The 15,669-nt window shown below is 44.6% G+C and overlaps 1 protein-coding gene across 1 annotated transcript in view; it reads right to left on the reverse strand.

Annotated features, from left to right (window-relative positions):
• Positions 1–15,669, reverse strand: part of ITPRID1 (ITPR interacting domain containing 1) — a 59,608-nt gene that overhangs the window by 22,806 nt on the left and 21,133 nt on the right. Inside the window, exons 8-10 of the mRNA XM_035129550.2 lie at positions 12,375–12,577; positions 10,462–11,027; positions 8,179–8,233 (exon numbers count right to left, since the gene is read on the reverse strand). Coding sequence (XP_034985441.2) covers positions 8,179–8,233; positions 10,462–11,027; positions 12,375–12,577 — 824 coding nt within the window. The remainder of the gene's footprint in view (positions 1–8,178; positions 8,234–10,461; positions 11,028–12,374; positions 12,578–15,669) is intronic.

Below are 15,669 nucleotides of genomic sequence, written 5' to 3' on the forward strand. Positions count from 1 at the left end.
TAGTCCACGGGTGCTACAGCATTGCACAATTCAAGACTCTCAAGCAGGGATGGTTGGCTTTTGTCATGGAGGTGCAATGCAATCTGGTGTAATTTCATTGTGTTCCAGAGAAACATAAGAGCCGGCTCATGTGTCGCTTTCACTTTTTAAAGGTAAAGGTAAAGGGACCCCTGACCATTAGGTCCAGTCGTGACCGACTCTGGGGTTGCGGCGCTCATCTCGCTTTATTGGCTGAGGGAGCCGGCGTACAGCTTCCGGGTCATGTGGCCAGCATGACAAAGCTGCTTCTGGCGAACCAGAGCAGCGCAAGGAACACATCGTTTACCTTCCTGCTTGGAGTGGTACCTATTTATCTACTTGCACTTTGACGTGCTTTCGAACTGCTAGGTTGGAAGGAGCAGGGACTGAGCAATGGGAGCTCACCCTGTGGCAGGGATTTGAATCTCCGACCTTCTGATCGGCAAGCCCTAGGCTCAGTGGTTTAACCCACAGCGCCACTCGCGTCCCTACCACCCGCGTTCACTTTTTACACACAAGTAAACTGCTGTGCCAGAGACACAGCTCAGGGACAGGGTATATGCCTTGTCCCAGCTTCTATCCATGGGATTTCCAAGCAGGGCAGGTAAAGACTCTTGCCTGAAACCCCGAAGAATTCCTACCAGTCAGTGCACAGAGGATTCAGCTAACTAGACCAATGGTTGGATTTGGTATGATCCTGGCCTGACTGTGCAGGCTCCCTATTAGTTTCCGGGCCCAATTCAAAATGCTGTTTTAGACCTATAAGGCCTTAAATGGCTTAGAACCACAATACCGCAAGGACCACCTTTCAGCAGAGGCCCTTCTTCATGTGCCTCCTCCACATGAGGTCCAGAGGGTGACAACACGAGAACGGGCCTTTTCTGTAGTGGCTCCCCATTTGTGGGATGCTCTCACCAGGGAGGTTCATCCGGCGCCTTCACTATACACCTTTAGACACCAGGCAAAAACGTTCCTCTTCAACCAGGCCTTCGGCTGGTTGACATCCAATGCCCTTTTAAATGCGCTCTTGGGAAGGGATGGTGGGCAGTGATTGGTTTGTTCAGTTCTTGTTCTTGTTTTTATCAGGCATTTTGTGCTTCTATATTGGAATTTTGTGTGGTGAACTGCCCTGAGATCCGCAGGTCTGTGAAGGCCAGTATATAAATTTAATTAATGATGATGATGATGATGGGTGGCTAAGCTGTGACTACCACACACCACCCCTACTGCTCCTGCTGGGATGGGGCTGATGGGAAATGCAGCCCAGGCACATTTAGTGGGCCGCAGATTCCCCACTCCTGATGCATAGAATAAGGCTGTCATTGGCTATCAACCAGGATGGCCATATGCTCCCTTCAGGATTCAGGGGCCACATGCCACTGAAGACCAGAGACTGAAGACCAGAGACCTACTGCCTTCTAGTCTGGCCATGTGGCCACTATGGAAACTGGATGTTGGATCAGACAGACTGCTTGTCCTTACCTTCCAAGTCCTGGACTGCAGAATCCAGGACCGGCAGCCGTGTGACACCGGAAGTTGCGTTGACGTAACTTCCGGTGTCGCTTTGCCCTTCTATGGGAACCAAAAATGGCTGCCGCCGGCTTCGAAAGTCACTTGTATGCATGTCAGGAAGTGCGTCGACGCAACCTCCGGTGTCGCTCCGCCCATCTATGGGCACCAAAAATGGCCACCGCCGAGACCGGAAGTCACGTCTATGCACTTCCGGACATGCGTAGATGCGACTTTTGAAGCCGGTGGCGACCATTTTTGGTGCCCATAGAAAGGCAAATCGGAAAGGAAAAAAATGGCCGCTGGCAGGAGAAAATAACGGAGAAAAACGGGAGACTAAGTGATACGGGGGACCACCGGGAAAAGGTAAGTAAAAACGAGGGTTTCCCGGGGAAAACGGGGTACTTGGCAGCTATGCTTGTCTGATCTAGTGGGCCTCTTCTTATGTTCTTAGGCAAGGAAGGCGATTTTTATTTGACACGGTGGTTCCTTTTATCTTGACTTCATCTAAGCCAGACCTCGACTGAGCTCTGCAAAGAGGCCGATATGTCAATCTCCTGCCGCAGAGAAAAAGCGACGTCTGAGATTAGCTCGACACTTTCCCCAAAGCATTTCAACTCTTTAGGATTTTGTGAGCGTCCACGGCCACATCTTTCCCCTCACATTCCCAACATGAACGTAGCAAGAGGCAACTGGGATCGTAGCGAGACGGCCAGGGATCATTTGCAGGCGAGGAGAGGGGAGGGCAGAGTTGGGAGCTCAGTATCAATGAGTGGCAATGTGACATGCTCATTTTTACTAGCAAGCAAAGCAGCATGGTAATGTGGCAGAGGGACCCTGGGACCCATGGCAGGCTGCCGGTGACATTAGGAAAGTCACACATGAATTCATTTGGACAGGATGCAGACCTTTTCCACATCAGACTTAAGGCTGGTAAATTCCCAGTGCATTGTAACATCTAAATCTTTGTTACGATGCTCAGTGATGCAGTTAACCTCTCTGCCTAGATTAGTCGGTAGACTTTTTCTGACCACAGAGAGACGGCATACACGTTTGTTTCCTTCTAATGCCATCACCTGATGATCATTTTGAAGACTGTAACATGAAGAGCATTTGGTGAACAGAGTGGAAAGGTCCTGAAGGCTGTAATGTAAATAACCACTCCCCACATCAAAAGGGGGCGCCTTTTGTGTGGTTGCACGCAGCCCCCCCCCCCGATCCAATGCAGTTCCCGGCAGTACAGTCTGGATTCACCACCACCCCGGCTGGACACCTGGAGGTAGCCGCCTACCTCTGCCAGTCACCCAATCCCAGCTGGGGGGGGGCGTTGCCAGGAGAGAGTTGGCCAGGTAAGGGAGGGATCGCCCAGCCCACACAATAGTGGGCGGAACTTATCATTTCAGCCTTCCCAGAGATGTGGCAAATACAAATCTGGAGCCCTGGCTCTAGGTGGGAGGCAGGCTTATGGGGAAATCACTGGAAATCAGCATCCCTCTACTATTTCCAGATGTTTGAGGATTGACCTGGGATACTCAACCTCTCAGATGTTTAGCACCAGCCTATTGCAATCACATCTGCCAATGCAGTTATATCCCATAATTCTATGAGATTATGTTACAGCTCAAAAATATTAGGCAAGGGTGTAAGTGGACAAGACGTAACAACTTGGAAAGAGAGAAGGACAGGGAACTATGAAATGTTGTGGTGCTCTCTCTTATACCAGATTTTTAAAAAGAAAAATCAATAGCCAATCCTATCAAATGATAAGGACCATGCATTAAACATCATTCTATTTATTTCTGCCCATTATTTGTCAACATGCAGATATTTGCAGATAAACTATACGAACCATAGGATTTCATAGGAAATTTAAGAGATGTGATTTGAAGAAATGTGACTGGGGGGGGAGGGGAAGAGAGATTTTAAATAATAAGTGCACACATAATACCTTTCGCTCCCGTCATTAGCATTTGGCAAGCAACTACCATCTGTGAAAACCAACAGAACTTGCCCGTCGCCATCAGAAACGGGAAAATCATTGTGGCACTCTTTCTCGCCATCAAGCAATCGTTCCCATATGTACTTTACAGGAGGATAATAAACAGGATTCACACTATTGGAACACAGTCAATTAAGAAAAATGCCGATTGCCTTCTGCAGATATTCCCATGGTGCCAAACTGTACGTGAAAGAGATCGCAAGGAGGAGGAGGAGGAGGAAGGGAAGGTGTGATAATTAAAAGAATTGCCACTCAATAAGTCAGGGGAGCTAATATGTCAGCTCAGCGGGCTGGGGAGGTAAATATACCCAGCTGCTGGAAAGACTCGAGTGCAGTTTGGTCCCTGGCACCACTTGTTGGGACAAGATGAATCACAAAAGGCTGCGGAAGTGAGTATCCAGGCTACCATGTGCCAGATGGAGGTGGTTACTTTCTCTGATTGATTGCCTCTTGGGCTGCAAAGGGGGCTTTTCAGCCAATGGATGCTGTTGCATTAGCAGAGCCGGTTTGGGGATCAGCCATTCCTTCTTTGGTCAGTGCCCCCTTGGAAAAAGCTGTCTGGGGTGGGGGTGGGGGAAGAGGCAGGGGGGGGCAAGCCCAAAGGAAGGGATGGACACCAACAGGCACAAATGCCATACCTGTTACAATTAAGGATAGCGGCTGCTGCTGAATTTTCAGCCACATGAAAATCTTAGTCACCTTCACATCCTCCCCCAAAACCAGCTGAAAGGGGGGAAGCACTGGTGTGCAATAACAACTCTGTTCCCAGGTGCTGAACCGTGAATCGGCACACCAGGTAAGTTCGGGTGAAAATAAAAGATAAGGCTACTACGACCAGGCTGCCCTGATCTTGCCTATGCTCTGTGCCTTTCCATTCCTTTGCACTGCCCTGCAGCCAGGATCCTCAAATGGATGTATAAATTGCTGATGAAATACGTACATCCTCCTGCTGGGAGCTAAGTGCCCGTCAGACATTTGCTGGGCCTTCCTAATACAGGACAGTGAGCAAAGCTTCATTACAGAACAATGGCGTTTGCTGCCAGAGCTTACAGATTTGAATAAACAACAAATAAGCAACATCTGCTCCAGCATATGTGTATGGTGGGGAAAAAGTCACAAAATAAAAGAATTTGTAAATGCCAAAAGCAACACTAAACTGCCAGTGCTACTGTAGAGTGAATTTTTAATTGCACATGCATACAAGGCAGGCTGTGGGTATTAGTCTCACATATGTCTGGTTGCTGCCAACCTGGGAGTATAGATGAATTTAATTAAATAAGGATTATCCCTTCTCCCCAGTACAATTACTTATTTATAACAATGATAAAATTGCCTAATAAAAATTGTAATATTTTGTGTAGAACACACACACACACACACACACACACACACACACACGTTGCTCGAAAACACTCCGGTATTCCTTGGAAGTTATCTAGAGATGCTTGGGGTTTGAGTGTCTTTTAGAATTAAGTCTCCGCATTCGGCTCAAGGGGAAGGAAAGACGAAAGGAGCATCAAGATGCTTGGCACAGGGAACAGCTAAGAGAAATGGCACACAGCAGCCAAGCAATGGTGTTTCACTGCATGAAGGGTGTGTGTGTGTGTGTGTGTGTGTTGTGCAAAATTGTGAGCAATTGGATGAGGACAGAGGCCTGGTCCAAGAGCTATGGGACCTAGGTGCATTGGAAAGTATTTTCATCATGTCTATGTAACCAAAATACTCGGTCTGTATCTTTCTCTTTCATGCTCAGTTAGATCTACCATACAGTGTAGTCTATGCTCCTAACCAACTCTTACAAATATGGCCAGATTTAAAGTACATGAATTAGAGCGGGGAGTACTTGCCTGTTTGGAATAATTAACTCATCCCATACCTGAAGTCTCGGGACAAGAAAAATCTCATTTCAAAGCTCTGTTTTGAAATGAGACATTTTTTAAATAATGACATTTTTTTTAAAGGTAAGGAACAAAATAGAGTATAAATTACATTTCAATACTATGTTTTCCTTAGAGGTATACCCAGTGCTTTTTTTTCCTAAAAAAAATGTTTAGGGGTACTCTCATTTTCCTACTCATATTGAAATACTGCCCCTCAATGAGGTCAAACTAAGATTCACAAAATGTTTAGGGGTATGCATCGCCCCGTGTCCCCCCCCCAGAAAAAAAGCACTGGGTATACCCTGTCATCCCATTCATAGTTTATTATTTATATTTATTGAAATAAATATAGATGGCATTTTCATAAAAATATAGCAAGATGGTATATAGGATACAACATTGCAATCAAATAAATAAAAACGTCATTAATTTAAAAAATGCTGAAATAAATAATAATAATAATAATAATAATAATAATAATAATAATAAATAATGTAAAACAGCAATAAATACCGGTTAGTACAAAAAAAAAGATACTGCAAAGCCACACCTGAATAAGTTTTTAGGAGATGTCTAAAAGAAGACAGAGATATTCCTGCTGAACCTCAGCATGCAGGAATTCCCACAGGGCTGGGTTTGCCATGCTACACAACCCAGGGAGTTTCAAACAGCAAGGAATTCTGGCAGTACCACCAGATGGCAAGAGTTTGGTCCTGCAGTTATCCATTCAGTTAGGGTCACATGACGTTTAAGTTTGAGCAACTGGTCATTCCAACACAGGCTCACCTTCTCTCATCCTGCTTGACTTATCTGCTTGACCGACTGCTTCTGAGCTCAGTTACTAGCTATGTTCAAACCACCTGCCTAATATGGGAAATGCTACCTTTTGAATTTCTGCCATCCAGCAGATATGTTTCACCCAATGCTCATCTTATCTTGTCTTTTAAATAAGCCAACCCATGAAGTTGCATGCTGGGGCTCTCTAGAATTAGTAATAATGAACAAACACACCACGCTGCGGCCATGCAAATATTATACATGTTGAAGTATGTCTCCCAAACTGTGGGTTCTAGTCAATGTTCATCGTGAGTCGTAACATCTCCTTTGGTTATGGCATATTCATTCGCACAACACAAACGGAACTGATGGAGCCACCACCACTTGCACGGACCATGTTCTTACCCTTACTTTCAGCCCAAGCTGCCTGTCCATATAGGAAGACCAAGCAATGTCACCTGCACCTCCTTCCCTGGATCACAACATTTCTCTATCTGATCATTGCTGTTAGGGACAGTGTGTCCCGTTTCACCACCTGAGATGAAACAGCCACCTGCCACTATACCACCATGCTGCTGGGCTGCCGAAGTCTCCCTTCCTTCCCCCTACCTGCAACAATGGTGCCCAGATCTCACAAGATTTCTGCAAGATCTCATGAGATCTGGCTAAAAACCAGTGCCATTTCTCAGTAACCAGCAGAAGTAGCAAACTGGGCAGGGTTCCTGTACAGGTAACCACCTATTCGAATTCTGCCCCCCCCCCAAGGTGGCAGTTTCACCCCACCTCATGGGCAGGCAGGCAGGCAGGCAGGCAGGCCCCAATTGCTGTAACTAACACATATGAAATCCATACATTATTACCTGGTGGTATTTTATGATGCCAACTGAAGGCTGGTCTAGGCATTTGCATTTGACACCTCCACAAGGTACCTAAATGCAGGTCCCAATTCTACCACAATTCACACATAGATTTTCATGAGACTTTGGATGCAGTTGGAACCTTGCACAGCACACAACTAAGAGCAGATCTAAATGGTTGACCAATATGATGACGACATTGTGTATATAGAACAATGATTTACGTCCATTTATCCTTTGTGACATCAGGAATCACAAGACAGAGAAACCAGTAGGAGAACACTTCAATCTCCAGGACATTCTATACAAGATCTCAAAGTAGCTGTCTTATTACAGAAAAATTTCAGAAACAGACTGGAAAGAGAAGTTGCTGAATTGCAACTCATTACCAAGCTTAAAACCATGGAGAGACCTGGTCTGAATAAGGACATTGGATTCTTATCTCATTATACATGATAAAGCTTTCTTCAGCCATCTCACCCCTTGCTTTTTCCTGCAAGACCAATTGCAGTCGTTAACAGTCATTAACAGTCGTCAACAGGTTTACCACTCCTATCAACCAATCACCTATTCCCACCACCCTTCTAAGTAATACCCCTCCCCACCCTCTCACTATATATAAGGGTCTGGTGACTTCTTTTTCAGTGTATCTGAAGAAGTGTGCATGCACACGAAAGCTCATACCTATGACAAACTTAGTTGGTCTCTAAGGTGCTACTGGAAGGAATTTTTTTTATTTTTTGTTTTGACCACATATCTCTGGTGTAACTCAACCATGAAATCTCCTCAGGCTCTACTTCCTACCTTCCAGCAAATAAGAATTACTCAGAAAACACATCTTAGAAAAGCCAACAATCAAAGTCTACTGAAAACAAGATACTTCCTGCAATCTCTTTTGTTTACTTCCACCCCACTCTCCTACCCATTGACAACTTGACTCTTACAAGAATCCCATCCATCCATATGAAACTCTCCTTCAAAACAGGGAGGGTTTATATATTGAATAAAGACACCAGGTTGTGAGGGAATGTTTTTGGTTGACCATTCAGTCCATATCTCTGGCAATTCTATTTCCAAGGCTCTCACATACGGCAAATTTGCAAAATTTTATAAAGCAATTATGGTTGCTAATACCCACCTGAAGTGCTTCCAAGAGGATTTCCCCAGGAAGATTCATCCTCAAAGCTCTGGATCTGCAACAGGAGAGGGGAAAAAACACTCCTTAAAGCAGCTCATTTTTGTTTATTATTAAAAGTATATTTCTTCACTTTGACATTAGGATTTCAAACTAAAACAACACTGAACAAAGCAACGCAGAATGGTCTACTGTTGTTGATGTGTCTTTGAAAATAGAACTTGGGTTTGGGGCTGTAAGTTAAGAGTTTATAACACAGATCTGTTCCACGTGATACTATTGCCAGGTCAAAGCACAATTTTGCCTAGTGGAAATCTCTCTCAAATAGAAAAATCAAGTGTTGAATGCCAATGGTAGACTGGTGCCCATTGAGACTGGCAAGGTGGGAGACCTGCGGCCAATGGATGCCAGAGCCAAGGATATGTGGAGCCAACTAATTCTAGATTTGTCCCCATCCTCTTCTCTGTTGAGTTCTACATTTACAACACTGGAACTAAGAAGGAGGAAGCTGACAGCCAGGGCCACTCTCTGGACTAGTTGTAAGTAAGAATGCACGTGGCAATTGGCTGAGGGTAATTTGAGTTGGGGGAGGCAGGGCCTTATTCACCCAAATGGATTGGCCTCCATGGGTAAGTGCTGGCAGAATACAAAACACTGAGAAACAAGAGGGAGGGATGAGCACAAGTGCATTAAAAAAAACCCCTAAGGGCAACCCCCTCCTTCCCCAAAACAGCCCAATGAGGGCTGAGAAAAATTAATCATGGTTCATATTGTGAATATGAATGGTCAGGTCTTTATGACTTTCATTCTGCCCCTAAGAACCATTTGGGCATTAAGCAGAGTGGAGACTATGAACAATGCACTGCAGAGAAGGCAATTGCTACAGTTGAGGGGGACATCTCCGTATCAAATTATGTCCTGGTCATCTCTGTCACTTTCATGTCCCACAAGCAAGTGACACAACTTAGTTTGATGCAGAGATGTCCTTTCTCAGCCTGCTGCATCCAAGTCTTTATGCACACTTGTATTCCATATCTTGCAGCTCTGCAGGAGCTGGCTACAGAGAGGAGGAGGGAAATCAGCATGGCCCCAGTCACTGGCCAGAGAACCAAGGGCTTGTATAGCAACTGGCAGCTCTTCTCTTGGTTCAGCCTCAAAGCTCTGTGTAAAAGAAGAATCTTAAATATATTTCTGCAAGCACCTTATCCCAATACTTCGCACATTAACGTGAGCGAAGTATTGGGATGGTATATTGAGGGTTCTTTGGGGGGGGTGTGTCTTCCCCTCAAACTGCTTGAAAATATTGCCCTCTTCACATTTTATATCATAAACCCATCTCTCATATACACCCGAACCCATAACGACACAAAATTAGCATGTATAGCTAATGATAGGAAATAATCGTTCAATGATCATGTCCTACTATACCACTCATAGGCTAGCATCTAAAAACAAGGATGTTGCTAGAATCACATCAATCCCCAAATGACATGCTATTTCTAAACTTCTTGGTGAACAAGCTGGCAAGACTTGTAACTGACCTCCAATCTTCCAATCACCACTCTCCACTACAGAAGGGAGAGATATGGTTTCCTTTCTTCCTAACTTGCCCTTCCCAAAATAACGTGGTGAACCAAAACTCACCTATTATTTGAAATGTACACACTTCAACAAACAAAAAAAATTGTACAAAAATTGGTATATTGGGTGTGTGTGTGATGAATGTGCCTAAGTGTGCATATATTGGTGAAAACAGCATAAGCATTCATCATATTAGGAGAAATTACTTACAAAAAGGAGGATTGTTTCAGGACTTCCTGACAAAATCACAAACTGATACAGAAATGTGATGAACTGAAGACTGGCAAAATGAAATTGACACTGGATGGGATGAGTCTAGAGCAGGCATCCCCAAACTGCGGCCCTCCAGCTGTTTTGGCCTACAACTCCCATGATCCCTAGCTAACAGGACCAGTGGTCGGGGAAGATGGGAATTGTAGTCCAAAACATCTGGAGGGCCGAAGTTTGGGGATGCCTGGTCTAGAGTTATGTTTCATGGCCTATGGATTTCTAATTAATTAGATGAGCTTTATTCTTTTGTAGATTTCGTAACAATGATCTCTTTTATGATTTACTTAACAAATTTTTTACCGCTATAAGCCACTTTGGGCAAGCATTGCCTGGAAAGTGGCATAAAACTATTTTAAAATAAGGAGTACACTGAAACCAACTTTCCTCTGTGCCTCCATCACCCATCTATGCACAACACACAGCAATCTGTCTTACCTCCTCCATTTCAAAGGAATCTGAAAGCTTGCAGTTTAAGCTAGACACTCTCCTGAGCGTATGGGTCAAGAGCATGTTGGGTTCTTTGCGCGGTCTGTCTTTAATGAGCATCTCAGAGGTGGAAGGAAGCTGAGGCAGTTTCACTGGGAGGTGGTGCAACATCCAAGGTTTACTTGCTATGGATTGTGGAGTCTTTGCCTCCTTCTCACTTGGAAACGGTTCTTCTTTCAGAGGGACCAAGGCAGGATTTTCAGACAAGCCAGTCCTCATTGCCATGTGCAGGTCCACATCAACAGAAGAATTGCCTTCTTTGGCCTGGCATGTGCCAACATTTCTGTACACTTGAGGGCCATGCATTGTTGTCTGCCTGGACACTTTTCTCAGGAGCTGACCTATTCTCCTCCGCTTTGCCTGCGTGACCACAAGTTTCCTCTTAGGAGAGCCCGCTGCACAATTCTCCTCTCCGGTTCTCTCTTCCGACTTATGATGCATGGTGTTGATGTCATTCAGCAAAGAAGAAAAGGCGCTAGTCACATGATCCAGGACTTCCAATTGCCGAAAACGTCCTTACGTTTGAGATAGATGAAAACAAAACTTATGCATTTATTTGTTTAGTTGCAGACCAAACCTATAAAGTTTCCACAAGCATACAACAAGCTGAAGACAGACAACTCTAAATCTCTAAACTCAGATCGTATTGTTAACACTGCAATGTGGTTGCTGCCACAGGGCTTTGTGGCCATCTCACATGTTGTACATCGTTATATGACTATTATATGTAGGATAAACATTTGTACAGTGGACTGGCAGCTCTATTTTATGAATCAGAACTGAAATTCCTCCGAAATTTGTCCTTCTTTGAATTTTGTGGTGCAGTTCTCAACCCCAAAAATGTGTACGAAAACTATGTGTGTTTGGGGAAAATGTGTCCCAAAATGCATATGAAATAAATAAATTGATGATGATGTATTAAATATTAATGAATACATTCGATTGGGATAAATGGCTTATGAAATTGCACGTATTAGGAAAACTGTGAATAAAATGCATATGATTTTTTTGTGTGCAGAATTCTTAAAAATGTAGACTGGTGCAGAAATGGAGTGAACTAAACTTAAAAATGGAAAAAGGAACAACTGTAAGAAACTGTGAGAATCCAGAATTGGCAGATTTATTCATTCCTAATCATGTGTAACCTTAGAACACATGCACCAGCAACCCTGACAGAGGGAAACATGCTGTTATTAAAAGGACTCCCATGGTCCAGCCATTTATGGATTGCAACGAGGGAAATGCCCCAGGAGAGAACCTTTGCCATGATAAAGATATCTTGGAGGGAACTATTAATTGAGTCTAATCTGGATATCTGCAGAGGTGAATCAGAGAGTTGGACTTTTCATTAACCATGCTTCACCCAGCAATAAAAGCCCGAAGCACACACTTCAGGTTTACTTTAACACTTATCACATTTACATTAAACCTGCACGTTGCAGCTCTGAGCACAATTCCAAGTGTTGGTGCTGACCTTTAAAGCCCTAAACAGCCTTGGCCCGGTATACCTGAAGGAGCGTCTCCACCCCCATCGTTCAGCCCAGGCACTGAGATCCAGCGCCGAGGGCCTTCTGGCGGTTCCCTCATTGCAAGAAGTGAGGTTACAGGGAACGAGACAGAGGGCCTTCTCGGCAGTAGCACCCGCCCTGTGGAAATAAGCAGCTATCCTATTTTTAAAAGACATCTGAAGGCAGCCCTGTTTAGGGAAGTTTTTAATATTTAATGCTATATTGTTTTTAACACCCGATTGGGAGCCACCCAGAATGGCTGGGGAAACTCAGCCAGATGGACAGGGTATAAATAATTTATTATTATTATTATTATTATTATTATTATTATTATTATTATTATTATTTACTTACCACATAAATTGGGGCTTTCTACATCCATTCGTTTTCTTTGAGCTTCAATGAAGACCCGGATGTTGATTCCTTTAGCTATGGAAGCACAACTGATGAACCGGGAAGGGATTTTAGTGCAGATGTCCGGCTCATCTGTACCAAACCCCAAATCCAGCAGAATCTCAACTGGATCCTTTTCCGAGAAATCTAACCATTCAGTGACACTATAGAGAAAACAAGCACATAAATTATGCTGCTTGCTTGATATGTTATTTCATTTCACTAAGCTAAAATATATCCAGAATGAATCATACTCAGTGAAATCAATGTACGTAACTCGGCTGATTTCAATGGACCTACTCTGAGCACAATTTAACTGGATTATCACTCTTCCTCTTCCTGTCTCATGTCTGTATTGTGGAGCTAAATGAGCAGGGACGAATGTGGTACCCTTCAGATGTTGCTGTACTACATCTCCCAGCATCCCTGACTACTCGACATGCTGGTTTGGCCTGATGGGAGTTGGAGCCCAACAAAATCTGGATGTAATGACATTGGCTATCTCTGAGCTAAAGGTAAAGGTAAAGGGACCCCTGACCATTAGGTCCAGTCGTGACCGACTCTGGGGTTGCGCGCTCATCTCGCATTATTGGCCGAGGGAGCCGGCGTATAGCTTCCAGGTCATGTGGCCAGCATGACAAAGCCGCTTCTGGCAAACCAGAGCAGCACATGGAAACGCCGTTTACCTTCCCGCTGTAGCGGTTCCTATTTATCTACTTGCATTTTGACGTGCTTTCGAACTGCTAGGTTGGCAGGAGCTGGGACCAAGCAACAGGAGCTCACCCTGTCACAGGGATTCGAACCGCTGACCTTCTGATCAGCAAGCCCTAGGCTCAGTGGTTTAACCACAGCGCCACCTGGGTCCCCATATCTCTGAGCTAGACAAGTACAAAATGGTCTATGAGAAGCTACCACCCAACAAATATAAATTGACATTGTAAACTTTAAATTTGTTCTCAGATAAATAAACTATGCTTTACAAGAGTAATTTATGTTTGTTTGTTTGTTTGTTTGTTTGTTTGGGTTTATAGCTCATCTCATCCCAATAACTTAAGCCACATAACAATGCACATGTCCATTTCAATAATCATTACTCATGTCAAGAGTTTCTGGTGATAATTTTGCTTGTCACCCATCCAACGCTCACTTAAGTACAACTCTCTTTCAGGTCATGAAGATTTCTAGGAAAGTTTTAGTTTCATTATGTATTAAGTTTTCATCCCTGAAATTAATCAAACTGGAAACACAGTTAATCAATGGGTGTAATGTAGACAATGGTCAGTGCGCTGCGCAGCTCCTTCAGTTTAATACTGGTCACACTCAAGGACACTGGAATTGCAACTCCAGGAAGGCTTTGCCTCATGGCCAGTGCATGAGCCAAACCCTTCACAGAATTTGGCTTCTAACCTAGGGTTGCCAGACTCAACAGTGGACAGGACTTCTGTGCCTTTAATTGCCCTGCTCTCTTTTGAGTCTGGAAACCTTAAAGAGAAACCAGCAGACCCTTTGTTTAATTTCCAAGCAAAGGGTCTGCTGGTTTCTCTTTAAGGTTTCCAGACTCAAAAGAGAGTAGGGCAATTAAAGGCACAGAGCTCCTGTCCACTATTGAGTCGATGGCAACCCTATTCTAACCACACAGATTCTAACCACCCTATTCTAACCACACATGGGCCAATACATCCTAATGGAAGTGAACAGAGAGAAGACCCCAAATGATTTCAGAGTGGGAGAGGCTTCTCCTGTTAAGAGGGAAGGCATCCCAAGGGCCCTCTGGCTCTTTCTCTTTCATGCAACTCAATCCAATTTTCTGGATTTCTGATCAACTCAACTTCATCTTCAGCTGGAATTGCTCAAACCACATCAGGCCCTGTTGCATCCCTGGTTATGTGATTGGGATCTCTCTCTCAACGTTGCCTGATGAGAGTTCAGATCCTTTCCTCTCACCCTTCTATGGTACTTGCCTCCCTCTTGCCTAATTCCATCCCTTCCCCCAATTTGCTTAGTGGCTTCCTGCTGTAGCAACAACAGCAGTAGAACAGAGAAAGGGAGGGAGGTCTCTGTCACTGTCACGTCCTTCTCTGGCACCCAGCATGCTACTACAGCTGTGAACAGGCACTAGGACTGCTGGGATATATAGTTTCAGTGCAGCTGTAACACTTGGGGAAATGACACTTTCTGGCATCTTGCATGTAGCCTCGGCAGGGCGTTAAGTGCCAACAGGAGTGGAGGAGAGGAAACCACTCCTTTCTCCCTTCTGCTGAAGCAGGAGGAAAGGAAAGTGGCTCAGACGAGGGTAGGGTTTGGAGCTGGGTGGCAGGGAAAGAAGACTTTAATTCTTCTCTAGCTCAAATTGGGTCTATCCAGGAGAACTTCCAGGTCTGTGGTGGTCCACTCCCCTTGTATTTAAGGTGAGGGACATGGGTGCCGCTGTGGTCTAAACCACTGTGCCTCTTGGGCTTGCTGATCAGAAGGTCAGCAGTTCGAATCCCCGCAATGGGGTGAGCTCCCGTGGCTCTGTCCCAGCTCCTGCCAACCTAGCAGTTCGAAAGCACACCAATGCAAGTAGATAAATAGGTACCGCTGGGGTGGGACGCTAAATGCCGTTTCCGTGTGCTCTGGTGTCCGTCACCACGCCAGAAGCGGTTTAGTCATACTGGCCACATGACCCAGAAAGCTGTGTGCAGACAAACGCCGGCTCCCTCAGCCTGAAAGCAAGATGAGCACCGCAACCCCATAGTCAGCTTTGACTGGACTTAACCGTCCAGGGGTGCTTTACCATAACCTTTTTTACCTATTTAAGGTGAGCATTACAAGTTTCAAAAAATTGTTCCTGAAGAGAACCAGAGAACATTCTGAACATTGCTAATCCTAACTAAACCAGGGTCTGAAGCTTGGAGGAAAAGGGGAACAACTGAGCCATGAGAATCTGGCATGTGCTGTGAAGCCACTTAAAAGGAAAATGCTCAGGCACACATCCTCACTAGCTTTGACCACTGTCAGATACCAGGGCAGACTACACTGATGCTGGAAGATGAAACAATTGAATTGCACACATGCACACACATCTGCAATGGGTCATGGGGGTGGCTTCTGCATCATCTAACAAACATGCATATCAATTTAGGTCCAACCACTTTCCTTTTTTTGGAGGGGGGGCCTTTGTTTTTACAATCAAGCAGCGTGAAAATTATATTATATTAAATAAACAAATAAATAAATAAATATTTTCTTTGAGCACCGATGTGGGCTTCCGGGA

This window comes from Zootoca vivipara, chromosome 12, assembly GCF_963506605.1.
Source record: "Zootoca vivipara chromosome 12, rZooViv1.1, whole genome shotgun sequence".
NCBI lineage: Eukaryota > Metazoa > Chordata > Lepidosauria > Squamata > Lacertidae > Zootoca > Zootoca vivipara.